This window comes from Fundulus heteroclitus, chromosome 9 (genome assembly GCF_011125445.2).
Source record: "Fundulus heteroclitus isolate FHET01 chromosome 9, MU-UCD_Fhet_4.1, whole genome shotgun sequence".
NCBI lineage: Eukaryota > Metazoa > Chordata > Actinopteri > Cyprinodontiformes > Fundulidae > Fundulus > Fundulus heteroclitus.
Window position 1 is genome coordinate 21,388,160 of NC_046369.1, and position 14,665 is coordinate 21,402,824.

At 40.1% G+C, this 14,665-nt stretch overlaps 1 protein-coding gene across 1 annotated transcript in view; it reads left to right on the forward strand.

Annotated features, from left to right (window-relative positions):
• Positions 1-14,063, forward strand: part of faf1 (Fas (TNFRSF6) associated factor 1) — a 79,816-nt gene extending 65,753 nt beyond the window's left edge. The window contains exons 18-19 of the mRNA XM_012877883.3: positions 1,562-1,777; positions 13,479-14,063. Of these exons, the coding sequence (XP_012733337.2) occupies positions 1,562-1,777; positions 13,479-13,562 (300 nt within the window). The 3' untranslated portion in view covers positions 13,563-14,063. The remainder of the gene's footprint in view (positions 1-1,561; positions 1,778-13,478) is intronic.
• Positions 14,064-14,665: the final 602 nt, after the last annotated feature.

A 14,665-nucleotide genomic window follows, 5' to 3' on the forward strand; every position in this document is an offset into this window, starting at 1 on the left:
GCTCCCCGGCTGGCCAAACAGGAACAACAAGCGGGCGGGCGGGAGAGGAGGAGGAGGAGGAGGAGGAGGAGGAGGTGAGGGGTTGAGGAGCAGAAAGAAGCGGGACGCTCAGGGGAGCAGCTGAAGCACGTTTTTCTTGAGCTCAGGAGGATTGATTAGCTTTGCTGTGAAAGATGACAGTTGATGTTTTGTCTTTGTGCGCGATGAGCCGCACATAGTTTATTGTAGAGCGTGTTGTCGCATTTACTGTCTCTAAAAAATATATATTGGCTGTATCAAACAAAGACACAAAACCATCGTCTATAGAGAGATACTCGGCAGAATCAGTCTCAGTTTAGCAGAGCGGGAAGTCAGAGAAGGAAGAAAGTCCGGACTCGGTGCTGTTTACCATACTTGTATGAAACTTGGCAACCTTCTGAGCTGCACAAGGCTTTAGGGATCGGGGTGAGACACCGGGCAGCTAATTTAATAATAATAGTCTTAGGACAACTGGGTTGTTTAATTAATGTTTAGCGACAGAGCATCAAACAGCCTTTGGCCTGTATTTTATGTTTCGCTGGTATAAAAGGCATTATGGTCTGAATTTTTTTTTTTTAAAGCATCCTGTCCCTGTATCTTAGGACGACACCAGGTCTGGTTGCCTTGAAGTGTCAGAAGCAGATTTGCTCTATAACAGATGTAAAATTAGACATTCTCCCAGCTTCACAGTTAGCTTTATTAAAGCAAAGGCCCTGCTGGCCTCAAAAATGGTACTTCACCTCACCGATTACCTTCAGGTGTGCATCTTAGCTGCTAAACATTACAAATAATTACATTCTGGCAGATTTTGAAACATAAATGCATCTTTTATTTCTGTTATCATGAGGCCAATAATTGAACAATAGCTTGGGCAGTAAACAATCCCAATGCACACCAAGGATTTGAGTTGCATTATTCTTAATGTATTGTATAATGTATAATCAATGGACTAATTATTTTCACAATAATTTATGTTTCTCCTGGTAGATGATAAACAGTACATAGGTGCTTATTTGTGATGTTTGAGGTTTAGTTTATGACATATCCCTTTTTTCTTTTTTTACTTTCTTGATTTTCTTTTATATATTTTTTTATATATTACGTGTCTTTTTGCATTGCTAAATGTACAACAGCCTAAATTTGACCAGCCAGGATTTACATGGTTCCTGGAAATCCCTCTCACGCTTGAACATTGTTCAATGAGTAATTAAAAGGTAAATAAAAGGCAATGCTGAATGCTGCAAAGGTTGTGGTCAGTTTGTGATGATTAGCTAAACAAATATGAGCGGACTAAATTACACGTCAAAGTGATAAAAATCTGTGTAAACTTTGCTCAAACTGTTGAAATAACATATTCTCACAACAGATGTGGTAAGCCTGGTAAAAGGGGAAGCTGTAGCTTCCCTGAAGGGAGCTGGATCTAAGCAGCACCTGGATGAATCTAACCAGCACCTGTATGCAAACTTGGTCTGCTTTCTGTGTCTCTATAAGTCCTCAAATGACTATTATAATAAAAACACTGGATTTCTATATTTTTTTTCAGGCAATTCGTTTGTCGTTGGAGCAGGCTTTACCGCCTGAGCCCGGTGAGGAGTCGGGAGAACAAATCAGCAAACTGAGAATCCGCACGCCGAGTGGCGAGTTTCTGGAGAGGCGTTTCCTGGGCAGCTGCAAGCTCCAGGTCCTCTTTGACTTTGTGGCCTCCAAAGGATTCCCCTTTGAAGAATTTAAGATCCTCACCACCTTCCCTCGTAGAAATGTGAGTGTTCAAGCATATTCTCTTACCAGCATAAAATAAATGTGTGCAAACTGAAACTCTTACTGAAAATGTACATGAACAAGCTACAGGGGAAAGAAAAATCTAATTTGCAGGTAATTTGGCACTATTTACTAGATCGACATGTTACGGTGGCTCAGTTCTTCTGCAGGTTGAATAAGTGTTTTGGCTCATCCTAAAGCTGCAGAGAGGATTTTGGATCTGCCCTATGGCTAACTGATGGAGTGGCATGCTAAAACTTGACATCGTAAATGCTCTTAGTCAACAGAAAAAACCCGAATGAGTCGTTAATCTCGATAGTTAACCCTTTTCATAAAGATGGAAGCGCTTAACTCCTCATTTTTCTAGTCTGCTACACAGCAGGATTTGACATATACTGAGTTATAACTATCCTCTCAGTTAGAAATATCCTCAGATGTAATTGGCTCTCTCAATTGGACATGAGGTAAACCGCAGGCAAAGGCTATGCACGGGATTATGGGAAAGATAATCTGTTATAGTTTTTTTTTTTTTTTTTGATGATTCTATTTTCTTTTTTTTCCCCTTTTCTCTTTCTCCCTCCATCTTAGTCCTGCTGTTTTACGTTCTGCTGCACCAGTGCTTTTGTTTACCCATGTCCGGGTTATTAAAACGTTTAACCTGTCCCTGCATCCTCCTGTGTGCATGTATTATTCGGTGAATATTAATTATTATCGGCCCGTCGTCCCTGCAGTACAATTTGAGGACGTTAGGATACAGTTGTCAGCACTAACAGCGGTATTCTCCTTGGCTCTTCTGTTGATTCCTGGCAGCAATCAGCTAGCTACAACCCAGTCATTAGAGGGCTTGGTCGCCACGCTCTCTGGTAGCGAGCTAATGAGCGCCGTTTTAACTACCAGTTTAATTAGCCATGCTGCTAGATTTCCATTAATCAGGACAGGAGTGCATGTGGCAGGGGTGGCAGGGGTTTGCAAAGAGGTGTGTGTGCGTAGGCTTGCCCAGGCAGAGCGCCGTCGCTGTCTGCCGAGACCGTCGGGGCACGAACACCTAACACACACTTTAACGCGTCGCTCACACTCCCCGTTTTCGTCGCCATCGCACAATTCAACACATGCACAAATATTTTCAAGCAAACACATGCCCCGCTCACAACTTTGTCACTTAAAGGATTCACAGTTGTCTCTTTATAATCAAGAGTAAACATGTGTTTGAGACAGAGATAAAGATGTGCCTGAGTCGCAGATGAAATTCCAGCAAAAACAGGATGGCAGGATTAGAGGAGAGCGGGGGGGGGGGAGAGGAGCCTGAGGAGGATGGTGATTGCCGAGCTGGTGAGGGAAGAGAACAGAGAGGACAAACGCTTGAACAAAGAAAAGATTTAATCAGAGAAACAGTCTGAAAGACAAAAGGATAGAGAAGACAAGTGGCGGCGATATTAAAAAGTAGAAAATGGGAGATAATTCCAGGGAACCGAAAGGCGAGCAGCCGAGTGTTAGTGCCAGTATGAGGCTGCGAACACAGGCCCCCGTCTAATCCGGCAGCTCTGTGTTGTAATTAAATGAGAGCGAGCATAGAAAGCTCCCATCCCGTCCAGACGCTCTCACTGTTGCTCTGCCAGGCTCAGAGGATAGAGGATAGAGCACTATTGCATTTGTAAGACTGCACAACTGTTGAAACCTCTTAGTTTTCAGTCTGGAGTGTCACTCTTTGTGTTGTTGTCTGTGCTCTCCTCACTGTTTTTGTCATTTCAGCTCATTTAGCTTTGCAGAAACCAACTTTAGGAAATTAGTTGGAGCGGGATTATGGTGTTATTCACCAGGGTGGAGGAAAAAAAAAAAGCTAAATGTACCTTTACTTTTGCATATACCTGGTTACAGATCCTAATTACATTTATTTCACCTTCACCTTTAATGACTTGTATGTTTAGATATGTCTGATTCAGGCTTCTGCTACCCTCCTCTTCAATAAGTGTCTATTAGTGTCCAAATTTTGGACTCAGTGTCTTCCTCAACATTTGGTATCAGAGGCTTATCTCTTCAGCAGTACAGCAGGCCTTACACTGGCATCATTTGTACCAGGCTTAGCAGTGCTCAGGGAACTAACCCTTCCTCCGTTTCTATGACTGTCAGCGCGTTTGACGAAGAGGTGGGGAGGGGGGCTCTCTGAGTTTCAGTTTTTAGCTTTTCATTCAAGATTTTCCCCTTCGTTTCTTTGATACTTCGCAAAGAGGGGGATAAAAAAAAGGTCTTCTTCCTTCAGCATGTGGCAAAGATGTTTAGGCTGCCATTAAAACGATTGGCAATAGGCGCTTCCTGTGCAGCCGCTCACACAAACCCAAACAATGTCAAACACATGTATTGGTTTTCCCAACGCGATACTGTAATGCATGTCACCTTTTCGTAATACCTCGTCCAGCGTGGGATTCCCACGGAAAACCTGAGATGCAGGAAAAATAAACGGCGACAAAGAAAGAAGCTGTCCTCTGTGCTGAAATGGTTTTTACATCTGTTACATTACTGCGTTTTGTTTTTCTTGTTATCTGAAAGAGTCCTGGGACATCTTGTGGGAGGTTAGGCAGCTGTTTCCTTTTTAATAGTTTTGTTTTAATTGCTTCTTTGGGTTTTTCTAACAGTCTTTCCATCTAATCGTAACAACAGTTTCATAACATGAGTCAGTGTTTCTTATTCTAAAAAGGTAGATAGTGTGTGCGGCTGAAGTTCTACTCTTAAAATCCCTTTTCACTCAACGCTTTGTTTTGTTTATTGTTACTTTGCTGAAAGATTTTTGGCAGTTTAGTATGTTATTTCTATTATCAGATTCATCTGTGATAGGAGGAAGTTTATTCTGGATTTATAGCCAGTAGACAGAGTTTTGTTACGGTTTAGTGATGCACCCATCAGACAGCCAGAAATCGGACAATTTTTCTCCTTTTATTACTTCTAAACGGTGATTGGCAGTGCTGAAAATCTGATTTATGTTTTTCGCCATTAAAGGCATCAAATCTAAGAATTCACACCGTTTTTTGTTCTGTAAATGCTGTAATAGCTATTTTTCTATCAAACTGTGATTAGAATTTTGAGCGAACTTGTAAAATGTTGCCATGTTTTCATCTACTGGTTTGGAGCGAATTAACCAAGCTACGCAAAGCGTAATTTCGTCAGAAGTTAACGTTACCCATTGTTGTACTTAACAGGAAGTAGAGGTTGCAATCTAGCATGGACCACACATCTGAGAAAAATGGAGAGAGGGTGTTAGGAATGTGTTGTTGTCAGGCAACTTGTAATTGTTCTATCATGTCAACTACTACTGGCGATGTAGTTGCAGTCCAGAGACGTAGAGAAAGAAATGCAATTCTATGTGCATTATGGAAATATCCAGAAAGACGGCAACAGCAGAAACAGCTGATCAGTTATTTAAGGCAAATGTTCGCAGTGTCAGAACTTATTTGGTAAATGTGGTTCGTTATCTTTTTTTGCGTGTTAACTCTTTTTTTTTTTGTCTGAAAAGCCAAAAGCCACCTCAAGTAAAAACATTTTTGCAAATCAGGTCTTGAGTGATTCTTATACGTCTCGTTTAGGTTATTCATGTTAATTAGCACAGTCTAGTACATCATAAGCACAATTATTGCTCTAAAAATAAACCTTATTCTTCAAATAGGCAGATTGGCACGCTTCATGCATGCTCAGTATGAGCATGCATGAAGCGATATTGGAGAGGAAAACTCCCCTTTTAACAGGAAGACAAAATCCAGCAGAACCAGGCTCATCGTGAACGGTCATCAGCCACAACTGACTGGGGGTTAGAGAAGACAGAACAGAGACACAAAAAGAACAAAGAAGCACTGATCCAGGAAAACTTTCTATGTTAGAGAGGGTAATGGCACAAGATCTGCCCCCCTGGATGGCGCCGCAGCTAAATGCCAGGTCAGATGTACCTACCATAAGGAAGGGTAAAAAAAACAAAAGTTAAGTTTAAATAACAACAAATAATGCAAAATTGGAGAACAGTAGGAGAACTCAGCAGAGTTCTACTGCAGCCAAAGCCTATAGCAGCATAACTACAGAGAAATAGGAAAGATATGATCTCTCTTTTTAGATTTCATCAGAACTCTTCCTCATCAGAGATCTTCATCAGAACTTTTGCTGCAGTGTTTTGGATCAGCTGGAGGCTTCAAACTGCATTTTCTGGACTTCCTGTTAGTAAAGAATTACAATAGTCCAGCCGTGAAGTAACAAATGCATGGACTAGTTTTTTAAGCATCACTCCTGGACAGAATATTTCTAATTTTGGCGAAATTTTGGAGGTGAAAAATGTAATCCCTGGAAACCTGTTTAAAATGAGATTTAAATGACATAAATATACCTTAAAAATGGCTGTAGTTGTAAACACAAATCACGCATTTGCATGAGATAATGTTTTTTTTTTTACTTGATAATGTTATTTTTTTTTACATAAACATTGGAAAAAAATATGTTATTCAGTGCATATTAAAATACCGTTAATTTTGCGTAAAGACTATTAGGCACACAACTAAGTTTTGGTCTTTCTAGGGTTTATTCTTTTTTCTGCATCCTCTTTAACCTAAAATGTAGCTGCCAAGAAACACTTTTTCATGGCTTTAAGTTGATTATTAAAGCACATGCTGCCTTCTCCTCACTCCTCTTTCTTTCTCTTCTCCTTTTTCCATTTTTTTTTTTTTTTAAATCTTCAGTCCCCCTTGCCCCCCCTAACCCCCCCCTAACCCCCCCCCCCCCCCCCCCCCCTCAAGTCCAGGCTTTTCCCTCCGTCCTTTGTAGTGCCGTACTCTTTTCTGTTCTGCTCTGTTCACGCCCCAGCACTACATGCTGTCAACGCTCCTGGCAGCAGATAATGATCTCCCACTGCTTTTGTAATTGGCCAAATAAACACTTGACAACACTAGTTTAAAACAGGCAAGTTATTTGGTTTTAATTAACATAGCAGGGCCTGTAATGGCTTCATTAAAAATGCGTTATTTCAGCTGCACGTCTGATTGTGCTGGAAACGGACATCTTGAGGGCCCCGTGTTTATTTTCCCTTTCTTCTCTTTCACAGCGGAGCGTTGCTCGGTGTCGCCTCCTCTCTTATCGGCCTGCTTTATTCATTTCATTCCAGTGACGTACAATACTGCTGTTTAAATTAAACCTTGCATTAATTGCAAATTATGCCGTTTTAACACCCTGTTCCTTGATGACTAATACACAGATTTTTATATATATATATATATATATATATATATATATATATATATATATATATATATATATATATATATATATATATATATATATATATATATATATATTAGTAAGAGATATGAGTGAGAAAATTGCCGAAAAGCCCCCATCTGTTTTATTGTCGGGATCCAGTTTTTAAGTGAGGCTTTGTAATGCAAGGTATCACATTTATGTCGCTTATTATCTCTTTAAAATTTTACTCAAGTAAAAAGATGTTAATTTTAGCTCTTATTCTGTTGATTTATGGGATTTTTCTCCCAGTCGATAATTAGCTCCAGATGTTATTCTTCTAAATGTTAGATGAAAAGCTCAGGAAGCAAATGTCATATTTTTAGCCACCCCCTAATTCCCCTTATTGGTTTCACTGTCTGATTTCAAAATCATATTGACTCGAGGTTAGATGTTATCTCTGTGCTGTTTTGTATGTATGTATGCATGTGCGTATTTATGAATGCATGCATGGCTGTATAGGCAGGAGAAGAGAGGATATGGCTTAGGCGAGCAGAAGAAAAACAACAGCTTTGTTTGTTGACAGATGCCTCCATGCTTATGGTCTGTTAATTGGATAACAATGTAAACAATCACCGATGGCGCTGTCTCCTGTGTCAGTGTGGCATGTTGTTTCCCTACTTCTCTTTTTCAGAGTCAGATGCTGCTCTCTCTCCCTGGTGCACTCGCAAGCACAAACCCTACCACCCCGATTTTTGCTCTCAAAAGCACTCGCGCACACACACACCTGCTCCACCACAAAGCCTCATTTACTCCTACCTGATGCTGTGGTGTCATAACAGCCTGTCGGGTTCATTAGCATGGCAGCCATTTGTGACGCGCCGCTCCTGAGGTGGGAAAAGGAACGCAGCGGTCCTGTTCGTCACCCCCACCCACCCCAACCCGTTTTCGGGATGGAATAAGTTTGTAGCGTGGCTCGTGCACCCCCCACCGCTACTCTGGGAAGCACTTGACTAGGTGATGGGTACACGGGCGATGTGCTCCCGAGCACCCTGCGGAGGAGTCAAGAGTCTAAATGACACATTGGAATGAGGGCGAGGAGATGAAAACGCAATCCGAGCTTCCACACGGAGTGACATTTTCAAACACCTGTGGGAGATGGAGTTTATCTCCCGCTGATATATCCTCATCACCTTCCCCTATTTCACTTGCCCTCTTTTTCTCTTTTCTCACCCTTTTACAGCCTCTACTGGGGGGGGCAGGTTTTAGGAAAGACAAGCACAAATGATGGAATTAACAGTGGATAAAGCGATAATAATAAGATATATTCCTTCTCGTTGCTAACTAAACTCCTAATATTTAGACTAAATTTAGCTAAACCTCTACTCAAAATGTCGTTTAAGTGAAGGCATTGGCTCTTTGTTGGGATCAAGATGTATGGCAAGTTTTTAAAAGTTATGGTCTCAAAACCACTAAATATTTTGTCATCTTTATTACTGTTTGAAGTCTTTAAATTAATGCAGTGCCTGACGCTGCGCTTTGCCAGTCAGCTGGCTGAAAGACAGCTTTCCCCTTACATACAGTATAGATAAATCTGTCAGTTTTAAAATGAAGATAAAATACAATATCAGCATTTTAAACTTTTTATTTGATAAAGAACCAGTATAAGGGTATACAGGGTGTCTAAATGTTCTTTTAGTATTAAAAAGTCTTAGTTTTATCACCTTAATGTTAGGTACTAAAAACTCTTAGGTATGGCCACATTTTCCCATTGTAGGCCTTCATTGCTGCTTCCTTTGACTTTTGGGGCTTTCATTGGTTCCATATCCTGTAGTTCTGGCTGAGGAATTTTGGCATTATTAGGCTTCGATAAAACAACAAAGCCCTTGATGTAGGGCAATAAAAAAAAACCTGTTGGCAGGAATTTAAAGCCAAACATTCAGCCTCACATTGAACTGCTGAACAAATTTCTCCTCCCAAATCAAGCCGTTTATGGTGACATTTGGCCAATAAAGTCTAAACATTCTTATTGGTTATTTGCAGCCAGCTCGCTTCTCATAAAAAAAGTATACATTTAACAAGTGTTTGCTTGAATTCAGGTATTTCAGTGGTAGACTAAAATCCATCAATGCTAGCTGTAGTAAAGCATGTTTTATCCTATGCTCAATCTGGTTATCTATAGGTGGAAAAACACCAACTTCAGTAGTTGAAAGTTAGATTTGGCTAACTTATATTCTTATATTCATTCTTATATTCAGCTTATATTCAACTTAAGTAAGTTGAATATAAGCTATTTGGTATATTATTAATTCCACCTATTTTCTGTAATTTACAATACTGCTTACAAATCATAATGATGTTAAAAAGGTCTTAAGAAGTCTAGTTATTACAGAAACCCTGGTTTAATACTCTGTGCTGTACACACTTAAAAACTATGACTAATTTTAGCAGGTGTTTATACCGTATTTCGGTTAAATCTACTTTACAAAATCTAAACGGCAGTTAATAAATGCTATACACTTATGCCCAAAATGATTCATACCCCATGCCTGTTTGGGTTTAAAGTAATCTTTTTAATAACAGCAACATGTTTCTTCTGAGTGTTGGTAATATTACTGTTTTCACGCAGTACCGGCAGAGTCCTGACTTAAATCTGATAGAGAATCTGTTTAGAGAGCAAAAGATTAGGGTGATGGTTGAGAGGCCTTACAGATAAATCATCACCGGTGAAAACAGCAAAGATCTGGCCAGCAAATATAAGAAGGGTTTGATTGCTATCATGCCTCTAAATACTTTACCTCTGATTATTTAAGAAGGAAATACATACATTTTATGTCACTTTATTATTAAATAAATTCAGGGAAATACATATTGTATTCTCTTAATTCCTACTGATTTGTTGCTTGATATCTTTTGACTGATGCTGGTCTCTTTATCCATCAGAAACAAACTTGTTGCTTTAATGAAAATAATGTTAAATCCTAATCTGCCATAACTATGAGTAATTTTGGGCCTAGCTGTTGAAACTATAATTTTAACTGTAATCAATACAATGCCACACACTGCTGGCTGGAAAAAAAGATGCTTCCCACTTCCCTGATTTACAGTAAAGGCAAATTTGTCTATTTGAAATATTTTCATTCAAGAAAAACCATCAAAACCTCAGATTGTTAGGCTTGTCTCTTGACAAATAGCAAAAAACAAAGGGAGAATATTTTTCACGGTTTGCGCTTGGAAACTGCTCATATTTAGCAGGTGAAAATATATTTTTGGATTATAATTAGAACAGTAACATTCAATTTGATGTTTGAGTAATTTTGTCTTCTTTAGCTTTAAGTAAAAGCACTTGGATCATACTATTTCTGTCTGTTTTTAAAGTTTTAACACTGAAAGATATCTTTACTGAAGGGTATAATACACTAAGAACCTCATACCACCTCATGCGTTTTTATATAAATTCATTAACCCAGAAATTCCCCCTGATTCTTACCGTGACACAAACTCTAATAATAATAAATGAGCCTATAGACGGTGAGCAGAAGTAGAGTTGTGGCTCAGTTCATGGCCACAGCTCATATTTCTCTCCCAACCAATGTCTGCGTGAAGACCGTGACTTTTCTTGTTGGGGTTGTGACCTTTAAGGCGCTCGGCTTGCCCTCTGACCTTTCTACAGCAGGTACAGGGAGCCGGCTAATTATCCCGCTGCGAGGTTAGGAAAGGATTCCTAATCAGACGGGGCTGATGCAGCAGTGATCAGATAAGCCCCGGACACATCTCGGTGTCACACCACCTCGCCGTTCAGCCCAGGTGTGAGGTTGGCCCAATGCAACACGAAACCTCCAGTGATTAGCTCACATAAGCTAAGAGGCCCACAGGGGTGGTGGATGTCAGGGAGAGTCGGATTGTCCTGTTTTGTAAAACACAGCTCAGACCTCCTTTATGTGAGCTAACTTGATCAGAGGCGTTGTGGGTGGCACGGCGTTATTCCTCTCCTTTTTAGACAATTGCTTTTATGGCGAGTTTTCAGCGCCGTTAATTGTTTCTCTCCTGTACACCATCAGAGATGCTTTTTTTTGAAAACCTTTTTCCACTGCTTGCATTAGTCCTTAATAACCATTTAAAAACACATTGGTTAATTCACTCTTTCACACTCACCTCTCCTGTCCTGTAGCCTTCGTCCGTTTGTTCTGGATCGGAGCTCTTTTAAGAAAACAAACCAAACCATTCTCTCAGGGTAACAAGACTCTTACTGCTCACATTTCTGCTTAAACCTTTTTTTTTTTTTTTTTTTTTTTTTTTTTTGCAAACATTATGTTAGAATAATACACACAGCTCACAGTTACACACACATACACACACTAAACTACAGCTACACGGTTCTCTGGTATGAATCACTGGGGGTATCTGACCAGACAGTCACAGAGGGATTTAATGGCAGTGAATTAGCTCAGGCCCTGCTGACTTAATATGGTCAAATCAGAGGCGGTGGTGTGAATGATTTAGCTACGGTGGGAAAGAGAGTTTTACATGCCCTGCAACATTTAGTTATGTTACAACTGGTAATTTCAATGTAGTTTATTGGGATTTATTGGATAAACCAACAGTTTATTGCATGACTATGAAGACAAAGAGAAATAGTTTTCACCCCCCCCCCCTAAAAAAAAAAGAAAACCTATGTAAAAATGTTTCTGTGCTCTACTACTCAGTCCTACTAAGTCAATGTTTCATAAAACCACCTTTGACTCCATTTACTAGTCTTGTGGTTTATGCCTCTACCAGTTTTACACATCTAGTATCATTTTTTTACCGATACTTTCTAAATGAGCTCAAGATGAGTCAGATTTGACGGATTGCCTCTGTGCACAGCACTTTTAACATCTTTAAGTGGATTCTCAGTTGGATTTAGGTCTGGACTTTGACTAGACCATTCTAGCACAAGAGCATGCTTTGATCTATTCCATCCCATTGTAGTTCTGCCTGCATGTTTAGTGTTAACCTGCTGGAAGGTGAACCTCCACCCCAGTCTAAAAGTCTTTGGCAACAGTTTTCTTTTCCCCCAGTCTTCCTCTCCGTTTAGGTCCATCCCTTCTCTTATCAACTTTGAACAGTTTCTCTGTCCATGCTGAAGAAAAGCATTCCCACAACATGATGCTGCCACCGCTATGTTACATGATGGAGATGCTGTGTTTAGGCTGATGTGTAGTGTTTCTTGCCACAAAAAAAAAGCATGTTGATGTTGTAGCATGTAGGACAAAAAGTTTAATTTTGGTCTTATTCAGACCAGAGCTCCTTCCTCTACATGTTTGCTGTGTTGCCTCCATGGCTTATGATGAATTTTAAATGGGACCTCTTGCAGTTTTCTTTAAGCAATAATTAGCCCTGAGCAGCGAATGCACTGCAAATTTGAATGTTTATTTTCTTCCATCAAATAAAGTGGCTTTTCAGAGGCCTAAACATATATATGAAACTCACAAAATTTGCATAGGTGTCAGTTATGCGTGAAATTTAAGTAATTCAAGTGTTTTCAAATCGTTAAAAAAAAAAAAAAATAGGAAAACTCCCTCCTAATTTACCTTACTTCATTTTAGAGATACAAAATTTGGTACACTTATAGAACTTCCCAAGACCTACACCAAACTCCCTTGCACCCATGCTCTACAACAAAGAGAAGGTCGGCCATCTTGGATTTCATGTTCGATCTTGATCCTGTTTCTGCCGTTTCTAAGCTCTGCATTTGATCATACCCTTCTTAGAGGTTCTGACCAATCGGCTTGAAATTTGATAAGCTTGCTCGTGGGGTATCTAACGCTATCTAAATCCTGACTTTTGGAGCATGTGTAAGTTGCACGGCCAGACTTAAAAAGTTTGACTTCTTGCCATGAAAATCAAATTTATTATAACTCCTACGAATAAAAGGCAGACAATAAACCTTCTGTGATTGATCCACATCTGGTCCCTAGCAAAACTCAATAATCAAATATTTTGCACAGACCGCGTGAGCAGTGCCAAGTTACAAAGATTTCGGAGGTGCACAACTTTGCGTCGCGACAGCGCGTGGGGCCCGCAAAAGGGGGCGAGGACAGCGTGATTGGGTCACCGTTGGCACACGCAGCCTTGCGTCCTGTTCAATGCATCGAGTGTAAACCAAGCTTTACGCTCTGCTGGTCCACTTCCCAGGACAGGCTGGTTGGGAGTTGTTTTGTAGAGTTTTGAAAATAAAGACATTGGAACTAATATCTTGCACAGATGATTACTGTTATACCAAAAAATATAGTATCTAATATTATCTTTATCCTGCTTTTTGTCTTTTTTTCCTTAGTTGTAAATGCAGTATATATTTTTTCATACTTTCATTTAAACTTGCAACATAACTCAACAATTGTTTTTCATTGTGTGAAATGACGTTTGTTATTATGACCGATGTTGAAATTAACCACTGGCTTGTGTCAGGGTTTTAATCTAAGACTGTCCAATGTCCTCCCCACCGTGTTTCTCCTCAGATCACCCAGTTGGATCCAGGGTCAACTCTGCTGGAGGCCAAGTTGTTTCCTCAGGAGACGCTCTTCCTGGAGGCTAAAGAATAGGAACTGACCCTCTGAAAGCTGGGAACCCACTCACTGACTGATGAACCGGCTGGATGCACACTAGTCACAGAGCGTGCCCCCCCCCCCCCCCCCCCCCCTCTTCACAATCTGGGCCGACCATACAAACACACATATGCTACCATCTCTGACGAGCATACACTGGCATGCACACCCAATTACACACACGCACACATACGCACACACATGCACGCACATACACGTGTTCAAATAAGCTTTTCTGCCCAAGGCCTGTTTTGTGGTACATGAAGGTCTGGTGTTGCACAGAGAAGAAAGGACAATATCACAAGCACACAGCCAAATTTTCACCTTTCCAAATCTCTGTCCATTTTCCTCAACTGTTCACACACTTGACAACTTCACATCTCCAAACTGCTGTGTCATGGTTCTCTCTCACAACACAAAGAACAATAATGGTGTTGAGAGCCTGAGTAGACAAATCTTTGTCAAGGAAAAAGAGAATAAATAAAAATTAAGGACTTCTTCCCGTTTCCTCATTTGACACACCGAGGCCACTTTTTTTAGGACATGGTTTTTGTGTTTGAAATAAAAAGGAAATGTTAAAATTGTAATAAAATGAATATCACAACTAGATGTTGGTTGGGGCGGCCCGTCCTGGGTTATATTTACCCCGTTCACCTTTCCTAACCCTGCGTTTTGGCCGCTGCGGGGACGGGACATGATGTCAGTCTCTGATTCCTCTGGTTTGAGCGCGCACTGCTCCGCACACCAGATTGATCCATTTTTTTTTTTTCATCCTTAGTTTTTATTTTTCTGACCTTTTTTTTTTTTTTTAGTTTGATGCTGTATTAGTTCTAGTTTGGTATACATTATATAAAATATATGAATACAAACTCCTGTTTGTCCTGCCCAGCAATCTGTCGAACCTTCTCAGTCACACACACACACACACACACACACACACACACACCCTTTTATTTATTTACACTGTATAATTTTATTTAAAAAAGACATCCATATGTTTATCCTAATAGTTTCTGAGTATGAATGAGGAATCTGTCCATCAGAGGGTTACATACACCTGTCATTGGTTTGAATGAATGTCATGTTAATTTAGGCTTTTA